The 21,541-nt window shown below is 46.3% G+C and overlaps 1 protein-coding gene across 7 annotated transcripts in view; it reads right to left on the bottom strand.

The window, feature by feature from the left end:
- Positions 1–21,541, bottom strand: part of DNAAF3 (dynein axonemal assembly factor 3) — a 249,240-nt gene that overhangs the window by 142,310 nt on the left and 85,389 nt on the right. For all 7 annotated transcript variants that reach the window (XM_085616401.1, XM_085616402.1, XM_085616405.1 and 4 more), the window contains 3 exons: positions 9,492–9,634; positions 8,030–8,123; positions 7,412–7,569 (listed from right to left, as the gene is read on the bottom strand). In XM_085616401.1, coding sequence (XP_085472527.1) covers positions 7,412–7,569; positions 8,030–8,123; positions 9,492–9,634 — 395 coding nt within the window. The remainder of the gene's footprint in view (positions 1–7,411; positions 7,570–8,029; positions 8,124–9,491; positions 9,635–21,541) is intronic.

The following is a 21,541-nucleotide window of genomic DNA, read 5'->3' as shown; positions in this document are numbered from 1 at the left end:
AACAGCGGGGCTTGCCTGAAAACTGCCGGTGGTTGGGACAGCGGTCCAGAGCGGGCATCGCGGCGGGCGGTGTCCTGACTTAGCCGGGGACCATTAATCCTGCATTGGCTTCTGTCCGCAGAGAGGCACCGGAGACCCTGTGGAGGTGCTGCGGGTGGTAAGCTCTGCTCCCGCAAGGTGGAGGACCGACACAGGAGCGCTAGCTGCTACAGGTACACCTCCTGTCAAGTGGACATATTACGAGAAATACACAGACTGCGACCATGGGCCGAAGCAGAGTTCTGGGGCCTGGACAGGCCAACCATATTGATAAATACACGGTGGCCACGGGTCGCGATGATGGAGCGACGGGAGGGGCTCCACAGGAAGACTTGGAGGATCAGACCCCGGACCCATCCCTGAAGGATATTATGAAGGCGATACGGGAATTGAAGGGGACCCTGGAGCCAAAACTGGACTACGTCACGGAGGAGGTAAACCTCTTGCAAGCCGACCTTCTGAAAATCTCCGAAGAGGTATCCATGGCAGAAACAGGCATTGGGGGCCTACAATCTAAAACTAAACATTGGAAGACCAGGTTGCCGCGCTCACAAAGAATCAGACATTTACATTTACGCCCGGATTGAAGACCAGGAAGGGAGGGCCTGGCGCAATAATATTAGCGTCTTGGGGGTGCCGTAAGGAATGGAGGGACAGTCTGTGGCTTTATTTTTAGAAGACTTGATTTTAAACTACCTGAAGCCCAAACGCCTCTCAAACTTTTTTTAATAGAACGCGCATAGGGCCTTGGGAGGTAGGCCCGCCCTGGAGCGCCCCGCACACAATTATTGCCCTTATTTTAAACTTTAGGGACCGGGATGCCATCCTACAGACGGCTCATATGCACGGAGACCTCCAGCACGAGAATGCCGTCATCCGTTTTTTTCAGGACTTCACACTCCAGGTTCAACGCCAGAGGGGCACGTTCGACGCAGTTAAACGAGCCCTACGTGAGCAAAATATGAAATATATGATGCTCTTCCCGGCTAAACTCAAGATTATAGACGAAGGAAAGACCTACTTCTTTGACTCACCAGCAGAAGCGAGTGACTGGCTTGAGGGCTGGCGTACTGTTTGTCGCAAAGGGGGCAAACATCGAGCGGCTGCGGAGAGTGGCCACGTTGTGGAGGAGCAGGAGGCAGAACGGATATCCAATGGCCAGACGCAACGACACCGGGCAGATAAGTGATTTGTAGGACAAACCTTTAGTATCTGGAACTAAACTTTTCCTCGATGTAAGCTTTGGGGGGTGCGGGTTGGACATGGGCCGCTGAATGGACTTCCGTGGTGTCAGACCCCCCTCCCTCCCTGACCCGTCTCTCTGAGACTAGACAGGTTATTCATGTTTTACAGTATATGGAGGCTCTTGTACTACTTGGTATGGGTTTGGTATCATTAGTCAGCAGACAATCTATGCTTCATGCTGGCGGCTGGCTCACGGCTTCCCACAAATGTTGTTTAGTACACTGTTTGGGAGACAGGCACTCTGCATGTTTGGGAGGTGGGAGGTTGGGGGCTCACCCAACAGGGTTGCAGGGAGGGGGGTGTTGGGTAACTTGTTTGTTTTGTTTGGGGGGGGATGGGAACCACTCTCAATACAAAGAAGACCAGCACTTGCAGGTGGTCATGGTGATGGAAATCCATCCAGCGATGGAACACTTAATTACTACTCACCCACTCCGAGGCTATAGGGGAACCAGCTAACATACAGGTATGAACTTGGAATGTGAATGGTCTGGGGAATAAGATCAAGCGTACTCTAGTCCTACAACATGTCAAGAGGCACTCCCCAGACGTGGTATTGATCCAGGAATCGCATTTAAGAGGGAGCAAATGTAAGGCACAAGATCGCTTTGGGTACAAGTTGGTGGCTCACTCCGGGTACACGTCCGCGGCTCGTGGGGTGGGTATCCTGGTGCACAATGCGCAATGCACTGCCCTTAATTATTACGAACACTTGGCCAGATAATGAAGGCTGTTTTGTGGCAGCGGCGGGCAAATGGGAGGGACACCTACTGGTGTCCCTCCCATTTGTGTACATGCTACATTCCCCCTGGTCTTCACACGGTCATTTTCCCGAAGCTAAGCTCCTTCCTGATAGACCTGCCCTTGGGCACTCTCTTGATTGGGGGCGATACTAACGCTGTCATGAACCCAGCACTTGACCGGTCTGGCTTTCATAAGGGCCACCAAGGTGAACGAGGCCTGGCTGATTTTGCTATGGCCATGGGTATTGTGGACATATGGCGGGCGCCCAATCCATCGTTACGACACTACACTTACTACTCTGCACGACAAGACTCCTCCTCTAGTATAGATCATTTTTTCACAAGTGCCGATAGGGCGAGTGATTTCTTTGACCCCAAATAAATAGCAAGGGTCATTTTAGACCGCTTCCCGGTATGTGTCACTATTACAGGCCCAGCGTTGAATAGAGCCGCATTACCGAGAATCGACCCCTGGCGCCTATGGGACCTGACACTCAGAGACAAACTCCGAGAAGACTCGGAGCTCTATTTCAATAGCCTCGCACATTTCCTTGTGGGAGGCTTAAAAGACGGTGTTGAGGGGACAGGCACAGGTGCGGATCGGGGCCCAGAAGAAAGAGGAATCCCTGCAAATTCGGCTGATAGAGCAAGAAATTCACCAGCTGGAGGTTGAAAATGCGGTAGCAACTAGTGCTGACCTGCGACAGAGGCTAGCGCTGAGACAGAAAGACTTGAGAGCCCTGGCGGATAGCGAGACAAGGGCATATGCCCTGGCGACACAACACCGTTTGTACGACGTGGGGGACAAGGCAATGAAGCACCTTGCGTGGCTGGAAAGGTGAGACAGGGAGCGTTTCTGGGTGACTGGGGTCTGCGACCCAATGGGAGTGCTGAAAATCACCAGTAACGAAATAACAGATGTATTTGCCACGCACTTTGAGTGAGTCTATGCGCCTGTGTGCACAAGGGCCAAAACTGAATGCGAAGAGCTATTGAGGGACTTTACCCTGCCCATGTTGTCACGGGAGGCGCGCAATGGGCTAGAAGCTGACCTCACAGGGAAAGAGCTGCGTGGCGCCTTGCAGTCTCTGAAATCCGGGGAAGGTGCCGGGCCCAAATGGGCTCCCAGTGGAGATATATAAAGGGCAGGCCTCGATCATAATACCGCCTTTACGCGACATGTTGATTTAGGCGCGCGAGAAAGGTCGGCTACCTCTTGACCAAAGGACAGCCACGATAGTGGTAATCGATAAAGCCAGGAAGCCGCCAGATCAATGTAGCTCATATCGTCCTATTTCTCTTATTAATATGGAGGCCAAGGTCCTGGCTAAGGCCCTTGAGGACAGGCTGGTGTCAGTTATTGCAGACCTGGTCCATGTAGACCAATCGGGCCTTATGCCCTGCAGAAGCACCCGGCACAATCTTCGGAGATTGTATGGCATACTTCACATGACGAGCGATGCGACAGCCCAACAGACGGCATTGATGGCGCTGGATGCATTAATGGCGTTCGATAGCATTGAATGGCCTTACTTGTTCATGGTACTCCGGCGGTTGGGTTTTGGTCCTAACTTCTGCGGTTGGGTACGGCTCTTATATGAGGCACCCACAGCTCGCGTGCGAGTTAATGAAGCGCTGTCACGCTCCTTTCAACTACGAAGAGGCACTAGACAGGGTTGTCCCCTGTCCCCGCTATTGTTTGCCCTGGCATTGGAGCCACTGGCACACTGGATAAGGGGGGACCCGATGTTCCTACAATATCAACTGATCTTTCCACTGTCTGGTTACCCCCCATGCCCGCGGGTCCTGGCGCGGTGCCCAGCCCCAGTAGTGTTGGAGGGCTACAAATACCTGGGGATCCACGTTACATACCACGGGGAGTAAAGAACCTCGGGCCCCAGCTACGCCGACTTAGCACCGATGTCTGCCATTGGCGTACTTTACCGCTATCGCTTATGGGTCGAGCGGCCCTGTTTAAAATGAGGACATTGCCAGGTCTCGAATACGTTCTCCAAAACACCCCTTATCATGTCCCCCCGACAATTTTCAAACAAATATCACAAGAAGTCAGAACGTTGTTGTGGCAGGGTGGCTCTCCCAGAATTGCGCTTCACAAGCTGCAGAAAGGGGTATATGATGGCGACATGGCGATTCCTTATGTCAGGCTATATTACTGGGCCTCGCAGCTCCAGGTCGTGAACGATTGGGTATATGTTGATGTTGCGGAGCCGGCTTACAGAACAGAGCGGGCCGCTATGCCGGGGAGAAACTGAGTCTCTTCTCTACTCCCAGAGGCCACGTTCTGCGTGGCCGATACATACTAAAGTGGTGTTACAGTGCAGGAGGGAGGCCAATAAACTCCTTGGCTGGACAGGAAAACTTACTGGCCATACCCCGTTATGGGCGGGGGACTCTCTTTGCGCAGTGGCAGCCCTCACGGGCTTTAAGGGGTGGAAATCCATTGGAATTGAGTATTTGGGAGATGTTTGGAAGGGTGAGGCCCCCTCACTTTTGAGAAGCTCCAAAAGGAATATAGCCTCCATCAGACCCAGAGATACCATTATTTGAGATTGGTGCACGCTCTCCGAGTCCACATCCACAGTGGCACCTCGGTCCCGGAATACTCCCCGTTAGAAGACAGGTTATTACTGAACCCCATTCCTGAGAAGGCGACCTCCACGATTTATCGTAAATTAATAAATAATATACCCAACCCCCTGACGACACTTAGAGAGGCATGGGTTAAAGACCTGGGTAACACTGACGAAGAGGAGTGGCAGGAGGCTATCCAAAGCCCAAGAGAGATCGCGATGAGATCCAGATTTAGGCTGATACAACTGAAGATACTCCACCGCACCTACTATCCACGTACACTCCTCTATACCTGGGGCAAGGCCCCTACAGCACTGTGCATCAGGGGATGTCAGCAGGAGGGAACTTTTCTAGATATTTTATGGGCATGCCCAGAAATTGCGAGATACTGGCATAGAGTCACGGATAAGATGTCTAGGGTGGCAGGAGTGATGATTCCCATGGACCCCAAATGGCTCCTATTAATCGATTAAGGGGTTAAGGGGGAATCCGACTGGCCCAGGTGTGTGGGTATTTGGTTGGCTCTCGCGGCGGGGATCGCTAAGCGCAATATTGCCAGAGTGTGGGGGGCGCCTCTACCTCTGACGCTGGAGGAGTGGGGCCGTGACCTTGATTGGTGCCAGCGGGCAGAAGAAACTGTGTACAAGAGTAGAGCGTGTGGTAAAAAATGGGAACGAATATGGGCGCCCTGGCGAAGGTTTAGGGGGACGAATTTGGAAGATTGATGAGATAGCCAGAGTATCAGGACTGGGGGGGGGGGGGTGTGTGTCACAAGCAGTGTCTCCAGCTCTATAAATTCATCATGGGGTTTAGGCTCACCCGGGGCACTGTTTCTTCTGTGGTTGTTATGATCACCTATTTCCTCGTGACTGAAATTCCTATTGTTGAAGATGTGTAAACCTCACTGTATACTACTACAAGTATTTAATGGAAATGTGGATTATTGAGCTATGTTAATAAAAAGAGTTAAAAAAAAAAAAAAAAGATTGAGCGCTGACCTGCCACCTCGATTGAAGATGCCACATAGTTCTTGCGTAACAACCACGGCAGTTTCATTACAACAAAATCCGGACTGAACAGGAGGTTAATAAGCTCAATGAAGATAGAGAGCTGTTAATTGACTTTCTTTTCCACCAGCTTAGTGATAAAAGGAAACAGTGAAATGGGTAGAAATTTAGAAAGCACCTGATGGTCAGCCATAGACTTCATAAGAAGCATAAGTACTATGGCCCGTTGCCGTCTATGGGGAACGGTAGAAGTGGGAAGAAATGTAGTGCAGTACTTTGGTAGGTAAAGAGGGGGGCAGGGATCGTCAGGGGAACCAGATTTGATGGAAGATGCAAGCATTTGCACACTAGATGAAGTTAAAGGATTAATTCAGTCAGCAAATTAATCAGTGAGATAAAGCTATCGAACACTGGAGACTGATCAAAAGGAGAACAAATGCTTATTATATTTTCAGAGAAATACTCTGAAAGAGAGTCACCAAGATTCGTAGAGGGTTTAATCTTCAAGACATAGCCTCCAGATTACTCTATTCCTGCTCTATCCTGAACAGTTCCTTGGATGAATTGTTGTCCACCTCTATTTTACTGGCATAATATAAGTAGGGGGTTTACTAATGTGGCTTCTATTAGGACACAAATCGCACCTCCTGCGTCTTTATAAAGCTTTGCATTTACTTTTATAAGCCATAAGGTCCTCCTCTGGATTTAAGCACCTTCAAAAGGAATAAGATATTGACTGTGTCCTCAATCCACAGTCCATTATGAGATGACCATTAGCTTAGTGGGTCAGGATGCCATTCTGGCCCTAATAGGCATACTCTGGCACCAGGACTTATGATTTCCCAGGACATCCTCAATAATCTTTTGGCAACGTGTCTGTTAATATCAAAAGCTCTTTTACACGTTACTGGGACAAAGTCATGAAACTGTGGATTAGTGCCACATGTTGGTTTGTTCATTTTATCATTCTGTACACTGAGGTAACTTTGCAAACTGTAGTGTATTCAAGAATAATGTACCTTTTTTCAAAATGTGGGTTCTGTGAAACAGTGTGTGCCTTCCTTCATTGCCAATACTTGGTGCATGGAGGGCCTAGAATGTAAGGAGAGATGAAATTGGCACCTGGGATGCAGAGAAGATCCATGGTGCACTAAGGACAGTGAGCTGCTTCCAGGGCCCACCCAGTGGCAAGCAGCTGACAGGAGCAGCACACAACTACCATATATGCACACACCGGATGTACTGCTGCAAAGCAACATTGTTCACAAGTGCTATACCGAGCTCTGAGTTATTGATATATTTTGTGACATTCTCTTCAGTACTTCTTCCAAAACCCATGGGAGGTAAAATTAAAGGTAGGCCCCTTTAAAAAAAAAATATTGGAAAAAAACAGAAGCAAACCCTTATGGAGATGGTCATGCTCACTAGCTGCAGCAGCTCTATGCAACATGCGCCTAGTATTAGAACATTTTCCAGGGTTACCCTAACTTCTGAGTCCAGAATGAATCATAATGAGGAAGAAAGGAACATTAGTCAAGTCAAGGCAAGGACAGAGTCCGGTTAACAGTATTATGACAGGTAGCAGACATGCAGTTTGCATAGGCATATTAGAGACAACACATTTCACTCCTTTTCTCTTACATGTACATCCATTTATTGACAGAATTTCTTGCACACAACACAATGTCAGGCTTTATTATAGTGTACAATAAGGAAGGATCTAAGTCAGTACCCTGATGCCTGAACCCACTTGATCAGTGCCTATGATAAATCAGAAACAAGTACCTTGAGGGCAGTAAGGTCAAGTAGGGGCATCCGGCAGTGCTGGAGCTCCAGGTCAGTGATGTAATCTATGAATAGGTGTGCCTTCTCCTGCAGGTAGGCTGCAGTCTGACTTCTAATCAGACTGTTCCCGAAGAGCTCCAGGAAGGCTTCACTCTTCTCTAGGGGATAAGGAAAAGGATGTGAGAGGAACAATTGTCGGAGCCTTTGTGGAAATTCCAGTTGATCAGTTGCCCATGTGATCTAAACTTTCCAGCTGCAGCATGTGAATTTGTGAATGTTGGATTATATAGGACCAGTGCAAACAACAAGGAAAAGTCCATGGATTCAACAAAGTCTAAAACAAAACCCAATAAACAATAGTGGACTCAGTAGCCAGTTCTACCACCCAACTGAAATCAACTGGGATTTTCTTCATAGCGTCCAAAAATCCATGTGCTAGCAACTTGAGCCAGTAGAACTAACCATTTTTAACTGCTCAACTGGAATTTTCACAGGTGAAAGGTCATTCACTGGGGAGTGTGGGGAGATGCACAATGACACTAAGGTATGCAAAAGGCCGCACTGCGACCACAATATTGACAGCAATTTCCTACAGCATAATGAGCCACAACTGCTTACCTTGCAGACCCATTTGCTGAGGGCTTTCCAGGGCCAGTGTGAGAAAAAGCAGCTGGCGCCCCAAGACTTCAGCATTGTTCTCCACAATGTAAAACTGAAACATACAAACAGAAATGGTTATCAGTCCAGTGGACTGTCAGCAGGAATGTCCTAGAAATATCCTCAAAAGGAAAAAAACAACTTTTCAGATGGAGAGTGCAAATGTACCACAATTGTAGGACAAATGACTAAATATCTTCAGATTATTTAAATTACACTGATGTTACCCAAAGCAGAGCTCAGAACAAGCCTATCATCCAAATTGTGTTCTATAACCCTAAGTTGACAAACCAACATTATAAGAATGCATACGCAAAAAAAAAATTTCTGCTTCAAAGTGAAACCGGCAACGCCTTAACTCAGACCTTGTGGTAAACATCAGAAAGTAAAACATGCTTAACCATATCTGTTAATAATATCTACTCATGTCTCAGAATAGAAGGAGGCATTATCAAAAGAAGCTCTTTGGCAATAGAGTACAATGAAGATACAGACCTAAAAATATATACTAGATAAAACATGGAGTAAAAAATATAGACCTCAGAAAAACTTCATACCTAATGATGTCTGCTATGAAAAACAGACAAAACCATGGTCCCATTCAAGCACTTCTTCTCAAGTACTGGAATTAGAATAGTAATTGAACCCAGTGCTGAAACGTGTTTTTTGTTTGTGATATTTTGTAGGTCGATATTATTGTTTGGTCTAATTTTTGTCCTCTACTGTTTTGAATATTACAGTTTCATTTGGAACCATTAATACCAGGTTTAAGAGATTTTGGATCCACACCAAGTATGAGCAGGTACAATTAAAAAGTAGAAGAATAGTTTTAGGAATTATGATAGCTTTCAAGTTTCTAGAGAGGTACATTTTCTCTTGCAGATAAGTAAATACAATGATTTTGAACAGATACGGAACATATTATTGGCCAAGGAGCGCTAGATCACTGTCTATTTTCCCAATATTAACTATTGGTACAAAGCTATAATATCATTTATATTCAGAGGTTGCGAAGAAAGACAGCATATAAACTTGTATTTTTTCTAAATGTATTTGAAAGTTTAAGGAATTTAATGTTCTTTTGTCTTGTTTGAGTTTGGAACATCTAATATATTACTGTTGGTATTTCATCACTATGTAAAATAAAGATACTCTAAAAAAAAATTGAAGATAAATAAATCACCAGAAACATGTCCCAAGTCAAATGAATGGATAGCCTCAGTTCATATGCAAATTACATAAAAAGTATCCAAAGCAATGTACTAAACCAAGCACTTATTGCAATTTTCATATGAACTATATATTGAATCTAACAGGACTTTCACACAGCAAGTGTTTCCCAAAACAGTTAAAAGCATTACATTTTACGCACAACGTAGCCTACAACAAAGAGTGCAATGGCTTCCAGGTCTTAGAACCTTACATTTAGATGCCTTTGTGGCCAGCGGTGAGCCTGGCAGATGGTTTTCAGGAGATGTCGACCATCTCCGCTCCCCACAAGCAGCATGTTCAGTTCTGGGGTGCCATCCTCGAAGCAATGCATGTGCTCCATGGAGTTCCCAAGGCCTGAGAAAAAATAAGGAGTGAGACTGTATTTCATTTTGAATGTACTCAGAGCAAATGTACGAGGAAACAACAGTGCACTGCACAATTAGTATGGCAAGGATAATGCATTAACTGAGTCCATGAGCACTGGAGATGTTGGCATGCAAGACTGGCAGCTTACACTCACCTCCCCTCAACCCACTCTGGAATTAACCTTGCCCATACAGCCCGAGTTACCTCCTGTCTCTAAACCGCCCATTATGACATTATCCATAGTCATCACCATGCCCACAAAAACATAAGGTACCTGAACACAGAGACATTAAATGTCCTACAACATAAGATTTGGTTGTAGAAGGGTTGCAATCAGCCATACATAGTAATGAAACAGGTCTGACGTAATAAGTTAATGCCCTTTAATCCAAGTAGTCAAGTCAAGTCAAGTCAGAGAATTTATATAGCGCACTACATACCCAGAGGGTCTCAAGGCGCTTAGGGAGGGGTGGGGGATTACTTGTCAAATATCCACGTTTTAAGTTGCTTTCTGAATGCTAGGTGGTTCTGGGTAAGGCGAAGGTAAGTGGGAAGTGAGTTCCAGGTTTTAGCTGCTAGGTAGGAGAAGGATCTACCTCCCATGGTGGTTTTGTTGATGCGAGGTACAGTGGCGAGGGCTTGGTTGGAAGATCGTAGTTGCCGGGGGAGGGGGGTAGAAGGACAGTCGTGTGTTGAGGCATTCTGGTCCGATTTCGTAGAGTGCTTTGTGTGCGTGGGTTAGGAGCCGGAAAGTGATCCTCTTATTGACGGGAAGCTAGTGGAGGTTTTTCAGGTGACCAGAGATGTGTTCTTTACGCGGGATGTCTAATATGATCCTGGCTGAGGCGTTTTGGATTCGTTGGAGTTTTTTCTGGAGTTTAGCGGTAGTACCGGCGTAGAGGGTGTTTCCATAGTCCAGTCAGCTCGTGACCAGAGCGTGGGTGACCGTTTTCCTAGTTTCGATGGGGATCCAACGAAATGTTTTTTTGAGCATGCGCAGAATGTTGAAGCAGGATGAGGAGACGGCGTTGACTTGTCTGTTCATTGAAAGTGAGGAATCCAGGATGACGCCTAGGTTCCGTGCGTGGTCTGTCGGGATGGGTGCTTTTCCAAGGGCTTCTGGCCACCAAGAGTCGTCCCATGCGGAGGGGGATGTACCTAAAATGAGGACTTCTGTTTTATCTGAGTTCAGTTTCAGACGGCTGTGCTTCATCCATTCGGCAACTTCTTTCATTCCTTCGTGAAGGTTAGTTTTGGCGGTGCTAGGGTCATTGGTGAGTGATAGGATCAGTTGAGTGTCATCCGCGTAGGAGATGATGTTGAGGTTGTGTTGGCGGGCGATGGCCGCGAGGGGGCTCATGTATACGTTGAAGAGGATAGGGCTGAGTGAGGATCCTTGTGGTACACCGCAGATGACTTCAGTGGCCTTTGATTTGAAAGGTGGAAGGCGGACTCTCTGGGTTCTTCCGGTGAGGAACGAGATGATCCATTCTAGTGCTTTGCCTTGGATTCCGATATTTCTGAGGCGCTGTAGAAGGGTGCTATGGCAGACTGTGTCAAAGGCTGCGGAGAGGTCGAGGAGGATGAGGGCGACTGTGTCTCCATTGTCCAGTAGAGTTCTAATGTCGTCTGTTGCTGCGATGAGGGCGGTCTCAGTGCTGTGTTTTGCTCGGAAGCCGGACTGTGAGGAGTCGAGGGATTTGTTGGCTTCGAGGAAGGCGGCGAGCTGGTTGTTGACAGCTTTCTCGATGACTTTGGCCGGGAATGGAAGGAGCGAGATGGGGCGGTAATTTTTGAGTTCGGTGGGGTCCGCTGTGGGTTTTTTCAGAAGGGCGCTGAGTTCAGCGTGTTTCCAGCTTTCCGGGAAGGTGGCGGAGTTGAAGGAGCAGTTGATGACGTCTCGGAGGTGCGGTGCTATGATGGAGTCTGCTTTGTTGAAGATGTGGTGAGGGCATGGGTCTGTGGGGGATCCTGAGTGGATGGAGTTCATCAGGCGGATGGTGTCCTCAGTGGAGATTGGGTTCCAGTCATTAAGGATGTTCATGTTTAAGGGGGGTGAAGGTTCAGCAGATGGTTGGGTGGGTTGGTCTCCGGGTTGGTTGTCGAAGCTGTTGTGGATGTCTGCAATTTTGTTGTGGAAGAATGAAGCTAGGGAGTCGCAGAGGGCTTGAGAGGGGGTGATGTCGTTGGAGTTGGCAGAGGGATTGGTAAATTCCTTGACGATGTTGAATAGTTCCTTGCTGTTGTGGGCGTTGTTATCTAGTCGATCCTTGAAGGCGGTTTTCTGGGCCTTTCGGATTAGTTGGTGGTGACTGCGGGTGGCGTTTTTGAAGGCGTCCTTGGTGCTGGTGGTTGGGACTTTTTTCCAGGCCTTCTCAAGGGAGCGGCAGAGTTTCTTGGACTTCTTGAGATCATCGTTGAACCATGAGGCCTTCTTGCTGCCAAGTTTGCTTTGTCGTTTTTTCAGTGGTGCTAGGATGTCGGCGCTGTTGGATAACCATAGGGTGAGGTTGGTGGCGGCTTGGTCGGGGTTTGAAGAGTGGGCTGGGGTGTTTAGAAGGAGCGATGAGGAGATCTGGTCGATGGTGATTTTGTTCCAGTTTCTTTGCAGAGTTGGTTGGGGGTGGTTGATGGGTTTGGGCTTGTTGTAGGTAAAGTGAACGCAGCTGTGGTCAGTCCAGAGGAGAGCCGTAGTGTGGCTGAAGGAGACATGATTGCTGGAGGTGAAGATAGGGTCGAGTGTGTGACCTGCGATGTGGGTGGGGGAGGTGACCAGTTGTTTAAGTCCGAGGTTGGCGAGGTTGTCCAAGAGGGTGGTGGAGTTGCGGTCGTTGTTCTTTTCAAGGTGAAAATTGAGGTCTCCCAGAAGGATGTAATCTTTGGAGGGGAGCGCGTGTGGGGTGATGAAGTCCGTGATGTCTTCACTGAATTGTGCGCGGGGTCCTGGTGGCCTGTAAAGGAGGGTGCCTCTGAGTGTGGTCTTGGGGTCGATGTGGATCTGGAAGTGAAGGTGTTCAGAGTTGGCGAGATTGACGTCAGAGCTGGTTGAGATGTGGATGGATTTTTTATGGACGATAGCGATTCCTCCTCCTGTGTGGCCGGTACGGTCCTTGCGTATGATCTTATAATTTTCTGGGATGGCGATGGTGATGTCTGGGGCGGAGGAAGCGTTCATCCATGTTTCTGTTAGGAAGGCGACGTCCGGAGAGATGGTGTCTAGTAGATTCCATAGGTCGATGGCGTGTCTGTGGACCGATCGGGTGTTGAGCAGGATGCATTGTAGGTGGTTGGGGTCGGGAATCTGGGGTGTGATCGTAGCGGAGTTGGTGACGGTACCGATGAATTTGCAGGAGTAGCATGAGAAAGGTCCATGGGTGTGTCCAGGAGCGGCTTGGACGCAGTTGGTGGAGCGGCCGGGGTTGAGGGCTAGGAGGGTGGTGGCATCGTAGGTAATGCGGGAGGGGTGGACTTTACGAGGACCAGGGGCTATGGCGCTGGGCGCGGTCCAGGCGCGGACGGGCGTAGACGGGCTTACCTTTGGCGCACCTTCGGCGCGAATGGGGCGCGATCGCGGCTCAGCTGGGAGGCGGGGTGGGCTCACGAGGACGACAACAACAAACAAAATGGAGACGGGGGGGGAGCACAGCGGAGCGCTAGGGGCAAACGCGCAAACAGAGTAAAAACACAGTATTAAATGATAAAAGTGCAAATGAAGCAAAGCGGCAACCAGGCAGATAGCAGGCAATACTAATTGGCAATTTTAGGTAGCAATGCAGCACAACGATACCAAATGTCTCCAATGGACACTGGGAGCGACCACTCAGCCCGAGAGTACCAGTTTTCACCTGCTGCCATGAGAGGGGCAACCATGAATTCACCCAAGGAATTTGTTGTTCTTAGCTGCTTTGTTTACCCACCTCTCTGGGCTTACTGAAATATCTGACAATGGGTAACTATGAACAGGTGCACCACTTTAGGGCCCCCTCTTGTAGTCCAGAATTGGGCCTCATCAGATAGCTGGCTGAAATGGTGCAATTAGGGGAATTGTCCAGTACCACCCTACCATTCCTGTCTGCAAAGGTGATGATAGGTACTCTTTTGTTATGGTAATCAAACACTTTACATGGGAAAAACATTGTCCCTTTTGACACTTTTGGCTAGAAATGTCTCAAATAAAGAGAAAATAGAGGAGCAATCCGGGCCATCTTAGGTTAGAGAAAAAACGGTGAAAATATAATTCATGGTATTCTTCAAAAACATTAATTAGAGACAAGCTACAGTGAACTCAGACTTATGGAAAGAGCTAAAAGAAACTGAAGTGAGATCAGTGAGTTAGACATGGTTATTGGTTTCCAGGAGGAAATTGAGGACTGGATCTCAAACTTACTGGAGCAGATATGGTGTGTACTTGTAATAAACAAAATATTATTCTTCATGAGAACCAGGATGACCTGAGAACAGGTCGAGAAGAAATAGTTTTTGCATATTGGGTGCTTCCCATGGGGTTGAGGGAGATGACATCAGCGTATATATCAGAGCAATGTTAGCTAAGATTCTTTGAACCTGGGATAATGTGAATGGATAACTAACACACACACACACACACACACACACACACACACACACACACACACACACACACACCCCCCCATTGGCTATATCTTACTTGGAATAGGAGGCATTAAAATGGTGGATAAGGGTCCATTGGAGATAGGGGGAGATTAGAACATGTGCAGAGGTGAGGTCTGATCACAACAAAGATACTGGGAGCTACATCAAAGTGAGGGAAACAATGTCTGCATGATTTGGGTTTCATAGACACCCTGATGAAGTTGAACATTCCTTTTTTTCCGCCACAGACAAGACTAACACAAAAAGACAACATCCAAATCACTTGACGCATAATAACACATTGAAAGAATTGAATCAAGGACCTTTGACTCAGGATGAAGAAGTGGTCTCAATCGAAGATCTGCCTCTGTAGAAGCTATCTCTCAGAGGAAGCAATGGTCTCAGTAGTCCTTACACTGGGGAAAGACTCGCTGAGCTGCGGGTCTAACAGTCCAATATTGCTTCACAGTATTGATGCTAGACCTTCACAAGTATTCTTGCTTTCAGGTTGGTTAAGATGCGTCAACACGATAGAGCCAGTACAAAAATGATCTGCACATAACTGACATAACTAAGCATGTTAGCAAAGGATCCATTCTACTCTTCTTGGACACTGAGAAAATGTTTGATCAAGGAGACTGGAAGGACCTGGAGGATAATCTAGAAACCATAAGAGTGGGAAGCAATAGCTAATTACAAAAGCCCTTTGGAAAGAATTATAATAGTTGAACAGTTATAAGTTAATGTACAAATGATGACAGGCACTTGCTAAAGATGTCCCTTATCTACCCTTCCTGTCTGCTCTGTTGCAACAGATTCACAAAAATTAGTTAAATGCGTTATTAAATTTGATGTGTATATGTTCAACATCACTTTATTTTCAGATTATATACTTATCTCACTACTGGACCTAGAGCAGTCATTATTTGAGCTCCTTTGAGAACTGAATGCATGAGCGTGAGACATTTTCCAGGTTCAAGACGAATGACGACAAGTGAGAAGCCTTAAATTTGACCTTGAACCTGGATTGTCTAGAGAGACAAAACAAGCAATCTACATCCAGCTGGAGTAATACGCTCGCAGCAACACTCCTGAAGCATCTTAACCTTTCCTGGCTCTGCCAATTGGCAGTACATGTGGCAGTTGGATAACGGTGATTTACAATAAGTTTACTTGGAATGGGAGGGAGGCTAGGTCACCCTTAAAAAGGGAATGCTGCCACCAAATGAGGGAAGTGTGGCAATTGATACGCCATAGTGTTTTACTGATCACACCCTATAGGTTAGTCCCCTATGGAGGGTCATAAATAAGTGTCAGATAGATATTTGTGACACAAATGGCACAATCACTAACCACATACACCACTTACCTGTCACCATCACTTTTTGGTAATGAGATTTCTTTTCCCGGACTAAATAAAAGAGGATTTAAGAGAGGGTTCCAAAGTTGGAGAGAAGATGGTTGCCTGAATGTGTGACATCTTTTTATTAAGCACTATTATACTGTTCCAGTTGTTCAAAACAGACTTTGGTCTGCCGGGGACATTTCAGATACAAATAAGTGAGACAATGAGTACTAGGTCTATAAATCAGCAAAAAGGCAACAAGGTAAGTAAAAGTTTTCAAGAAGATGCTATTATAGACCCGATTATCATTAAATGCAGAATCCATAAACTAGAGACTACGGACTGTCTGCAAAATGGACATTAACGAAGGCATAGGAAAATTAGTTGAGATATCACTATTGATGCCAGAAAGTGGCAGAGGTGTGTACTGGATTTGCAACATGGCTAAGCATGCTCAGGGTGGGGAAAACATTCTTCAAAATTCTGTATAGTTTGTATTATGCACCATCATTCCCCCATCTCACACACATTGTATTGAGAAAACATATGCAATAACACATTGGAGAGGGGGTGTGGCAAAGGGGACCATAACACACCTATTAAGGTCATTTTTAAACCTAAGAAAATTCTATAGGTAGGTTCCTGGCGGGATCAATGAAGTTGTATGTTCAGACATTTCACACCTTCTTGAGGCCATTTTCTTTTTGATTGTACATAATGACACAACAGAAGGCAAAAGATGCCTTCACATTTGGTTTTAACGGGTTCACTGCCTACTCGTGTTTCCCTCCTCAGCACAAATGTCCAAAATACATTTTCTGCCCACAGAAGCTTGTGCCCATAAATAATAGACTCTCATGGTTTCAAAAATACACATTCATCTAACAAGCAAGAACAAATTCATTAAAAAAATTAAAGATATAATTACCCCTCTCCCCAAAACCCCCCCACATATGTCTGTAGGACATGGGGTCAATTTGCTGAGATTTGAGCTAGACTTTTCAAGCTTTATCTGGGATTGCCACCTACCAGTTTTCTCTTAGATTCCTGATCCTAGCTTCATGTTTTTCTCAATCCTAAATGTAGCTTAAGAGTCAACTTTTTAGTCCATTTTTCTTTAAATGGTTTACATCTCCAGCTTAATGGCCATCAAACTCTCAAGACTGGCTTCTGCCTGTACAGTATGGGTAAGACAGACAGGTACTAAAGGGCGGGTAACCAAGGTCGGAGTAACTAACCACAGTAAGTGGACAACCAGAAATCTAATTTCCACATATCTGATAGCCATGATGGAAGATAAATAACTGGTACTGCATGTATGGCTTCCACAAAGTACTTCTATCTCTTCCTTTTCTGTCCTCGTTGTCAGCGCTTCTCCTCCGCTTCCTTCTTATCAAATGCTTCTCTTTGCCATCTCCCGATTTTTCCCATAAGCTTTTCAATTGAATTGTTGTTGCTTTCCCTTTAGAACTTGGCTGGGTTGCCTTAGGATGGAGTTCTCTTAGCTCCTTGATACTCCAACTCAATCTGTATCTATCATTGTCATAAAATGAATACAAAGATTTAGCATTTGCTGGATCTTTTCTTTCCCTCAGTGTCAATGTACTTCCCAAATCAAAGCCCTGAATAACAACTTGAGATTAGCTGAGACGGTCTGTAGTAAATAATGAGTATGGTTCATCTAAGCTTAGCAAACAATACGCCACACCTCATCAAATCAGCATCAAACAATCCACACAGAGGATGAAATAATATTCTAACTTTGTTTGATAGATGCAAAGCACCATTCCCAAAGGAGTTTGGGAGCACAGTTAAACAAACAACAGCTGACCCAGTAAGGAAACAATAAGCAAGATGTGGACAAAATAAAAAGGCAAAGTTTAATTAAAACCATACCTTGAAAATGAAAAAATACACTTAGTATCAAAATGTACCTCCAGGATAGCCAGAATCTCCTGAAACCCGATGACTGTATATATGGTCACTCTAAGTGGGACATTCAGAAAGTAAATGTTCAGAGGAAAAAACAATATGAATATATGTCTTGGACTAGGGCCAGCCCAGTGACCTAGAATGACTCGGGAGGCACTGAAGGGGTAACTAACAGAGGGTTTAGTAAGAAAACAATTATAGGTTCTAAATGGTGATTGAGTGGAAATTTGCCTCTCTGGGGCTGAAGTTCAGTGTACCAAAACAAGCTGGGTCTCTAGTCTGCACTACTGAGACTCCATAGACAAAGTAATAGGGGTCTACTTGGCAAGAGGATATACCCTAGAAATAGGATGAAGTTTATCAAATTGTCTAGCTTGAAGATCACTCTCAACCAAGGATGGTTTTAGGAAAAATCAGGGCCTTCTTGTATTGCTTCAATCTGTCCAGTCTGTGGTGCCTTCTGCTGTATAGTCAAAATACTAAGTACAATGGTATAGGCAACAGAGAAAAAATAACTAGAGGATTATTCCACTCCCAATCTTCTTGTCTTACTTTGCATACTCCACCTTAAGGACAAATGGACCACCCAGTACCATTTACAAGATTTCCTTATCTTAAACCTCCCATCGAAAAAAGGTTGTGAGGAAGGGCATTCCCCGCAGGAACAACCTCTCATTCTAGCACCATGTGGGGGCAACAATCTTTCTATTGCAGGAGCTGCCTATGGCATCACAATACCATTCCTCAGTGTTAGCAATTTCCGATTTGAGGATATGCAATAAACCTCAAAGGGCCTACTGATGAGTAGACTGTATAGATATCAGATCAGACATCAAATAGTTGCCAACTCCAAAGGACACCATGCTATGCTCTATGACATAACAAACATTATAAAAGTCACTGCGATCTATCACCCCTTGCTTGAGTACCTTAATGCTTGGGTCCTGCTTAGGGTTTCAATATATGCAAGCCTAGTTTAATTCATGCCTAGACACACAGTATGAAGGAAGTCATAGAGTGATGAACAGTGGCACTTTAAAAAGAAATTTTTTATAATCTTTATTCATTTTATACTCAAATACAATATACAGCTGTAAATACGGCATGATAAGGTACATATTATAGATAATTTTCATTTGCATTATTGTGCTCAGTAGGTGGGGGGGGGGGGGCGAATCGCCATATCCAACATTGCGGGTAATCAATACTGACATTTATTGACTACAAAGACTATCAATAAATATTGCTATACGAAGCCATAAATACACGTGATATAAACTAAAAATAAACACATTACCACCCAACTAGAGTGCCTGTCCTTTGTTTGTCGTAATTTATTACCGTAAGATGTGTCATTTATGTGGAGTGCGGGTGACTAAGGTCTTGCTATGGCGAGTGCTATAATGGAAGTAGAATAATGGAGGAATCATGCAGTGCATATGTCATGTAATGTGTAAGTGCGGTTGGACCAGGCTGAACGTGTTAGTCAGCTATGTCTGCTCGCCACCCCCTCGTATATATTGTCCAGCACTCCACACATGTGTAGAACTTAATGTGGGTACTCAGGGTCTCTGAGGTATGGCAACCAATTACGATGCCAGTGCCACTGATGCATCACCCGAGATCGTGGGTGTCGCGTAGGCTAGCTTCTATAGTAGTTACATATTGTTGCCAGTTTACTGGTGGCGCTCTGGCCGTTGGGCGTGGGGTTTGTGATGTTAATGTCACATGTTTGGGTAACAGGGCACGTTGAAGAGCTGTCAACCAGTGCCTAGCGGAGGGGCCTGTTGGGGACTTCCAGGCGCAAAGCAAAGGAGCTTTTGGCTAGAACCAAGGTCAAGTCTAGGAATTTGTTAAGATTTTTATGGCGTGCATTCCGTTTGGTGATGCCTAGTAAGTAGTATGCGCTCCGGGTTGTGATTGTAGTTCCCATTGCGGCTGTCGATGTATCAGACACTTTCCCCCAGTATGTTGTGATGCGGGAGCATGTCCATGCCATATGCATAAAATCAACGCCCGAATCATGGCAGCCAGTGAGGAATCCACAGGCAGATACTGTATCCACCAGAAAAAGCGTTACCGAAGGTAAGTAACTTGTTCTTCTGATGGATACATCTGCCTGTGGAATCCTCACCTTATGAATAGAATCCCACAGCAGTCCAACCACCGGAGCGGGGTGTCCACCTTTCTCCACCAAAAAATCTTGCAAAACGGAGCGCACAAAATGGCCGTCCCTCATCACCTCAGAATCCAAGCAGTAATGCTTCGCGAAAGTGTGGAGGGAGGCCCAAGTTGCGGCTTTACAGATGTCCAATACAGGAACACCCCTGGACAAGGCAGAATAGACGACTTAGCCCTGGTGGAATGAGCTCTAATGCCTACAGGAGGCTCCTTACCAGCCAGGGAGTAGCATATCTTGATGCACAAGATGATCCACCTGGATAAAGTGCGCTTGTGCACTGCTTTGCCCTTCATACGACCAGCATATCCAACAAAGAGCTGATCATCTTGACGGAAGTCCTTTGTTCTATCCAAATAGAAGCTAATCGCCCTCTTTGGATCCAAACGATGAAGCCTCTCCTCCTCCTTGGAAGGGTGAGGGGGAGGATAGAAAGTTGGAAGGGTAATGGACTGTCCTAGATGGAAGGGAGTTACCACCTTAGGCAGAAAAGCAGCCCTGGTCCGGAGTACCATCCTTTCAGCATGTATGGTCAGAAAAGGAGGCTTTGAACTCAAAGCCTGGAGCTCACTCACCCTCCTAGCCGAAGTGATAGCCACCAGAAAGACCGTTTAAATGTCCCTAGTCTCAACGGACAACTATGCATAGGTTCGAACGTAGAACCCATTAGAAAAGTCAACACCAGATTTAAATCCCACTGGGGCATAATAAAAGGAGTGGGCGGAAACATGTCCGTAAGCCCCTTAATGAACCTTAAGACTATTGGAGACTTAAAAAGAGAAGGCTGATCGGGCAAGCAAACAAAGAAAAGCCGACAAAGCCGACAAATATCCTTTAACAGTGGCCACAGCACAACCCTGCTGAGCCAAATGAAGTGAAAAACAAAGAACATCAGAAAGATGTGCTTTCAGAGGATCAATAGATTTCTCTCCACACCATCTAACAAATTTCGACCACCTGTAGGAGTAGATAGACTTGGTGGAGTGTCGCCTGGCCGATAAAATAACATCAACCACGTCAGGCGGGAGAGAAAAAGAATTCAGGTTGCCCCGTTCAATCTCCAGGCATGAAGGTGCAGGCTCTGGAGGTGGGGGTGTAGAACCTGCCCCTCCATCTGGGAAAGGTGGTCTGTCCTGAGAGGAAGACGGAGCGGAAGGTGCGACGAGAGGTGAAGAAGGTCCGTGTACCACACCCTTCTTGGCCAGTCCGGGGCAATCAATATAACTTGGGCCCGGTCTTGGCATATCTTCCTCAGAACCCGACATGAATGTCGAGAATCCTTTGCGGAGGAGGGAATGCGCGACACACAGTGGTATCCAGTACTGCCCCTATGAACAGGTTGCGCTGAGAGGGCACCAGGTGAGACTTGGGTACATTTATCAAAAAACCCAATGTGTACAACAGCTGGGTTGTAACCTGCAGATGATGATGCACCATCTCTGGGGACTCCGCCTTCAAAAGCCAGTCGTCCAGGTAGTGGAAAACTGGAATCCCCGACCTCCTGAGAGGCGCAGCCACCAGTGTCATCACCTTGGTGAAGACTCGAGGTGCAGTAGTAAGACCAAACGGAAGAACCGCAAACTGGTAGTGTTGTGACCCAACCGTAAAAAAGAGATACTTCCTGTGTGACTTCAGGATTGGGATGTGGAAATACGCATCCTGCAAATCGATGGACACCATCCAGTCCTCTTGTTGCAGCGCCTGAAGAACCTGCACTAGGGTGAGCATCTTGAATCTCTCCTGCTTGAGAAACAGATTCAAGATTCTGAGGTCAAGGATAGGACGTAACCTTCTTGGGAATCAGGAAATACCGGGAATAGCATCCCTG

The sequence above is a fragment of the Triturus cristatus genome, chromosome 7, assembly GCF_964204655.1.
Source record: "Triturus cristatus chromosome 7, aTriCri1.1, whole genome shotgun sequence".
Classification (NCBI taxonomy): domain Eukaryota; kingdom Metazoa; phylum Chordata; class Amphibia; order Caudata; family Salamandridae; genus Triturus; species Triturus cristatus.
The sequence above is the reverse complement of the archived record's forward strand: the minus strand, read 5'-3'. Positions and strand labels throughout refer to the sequence as shown.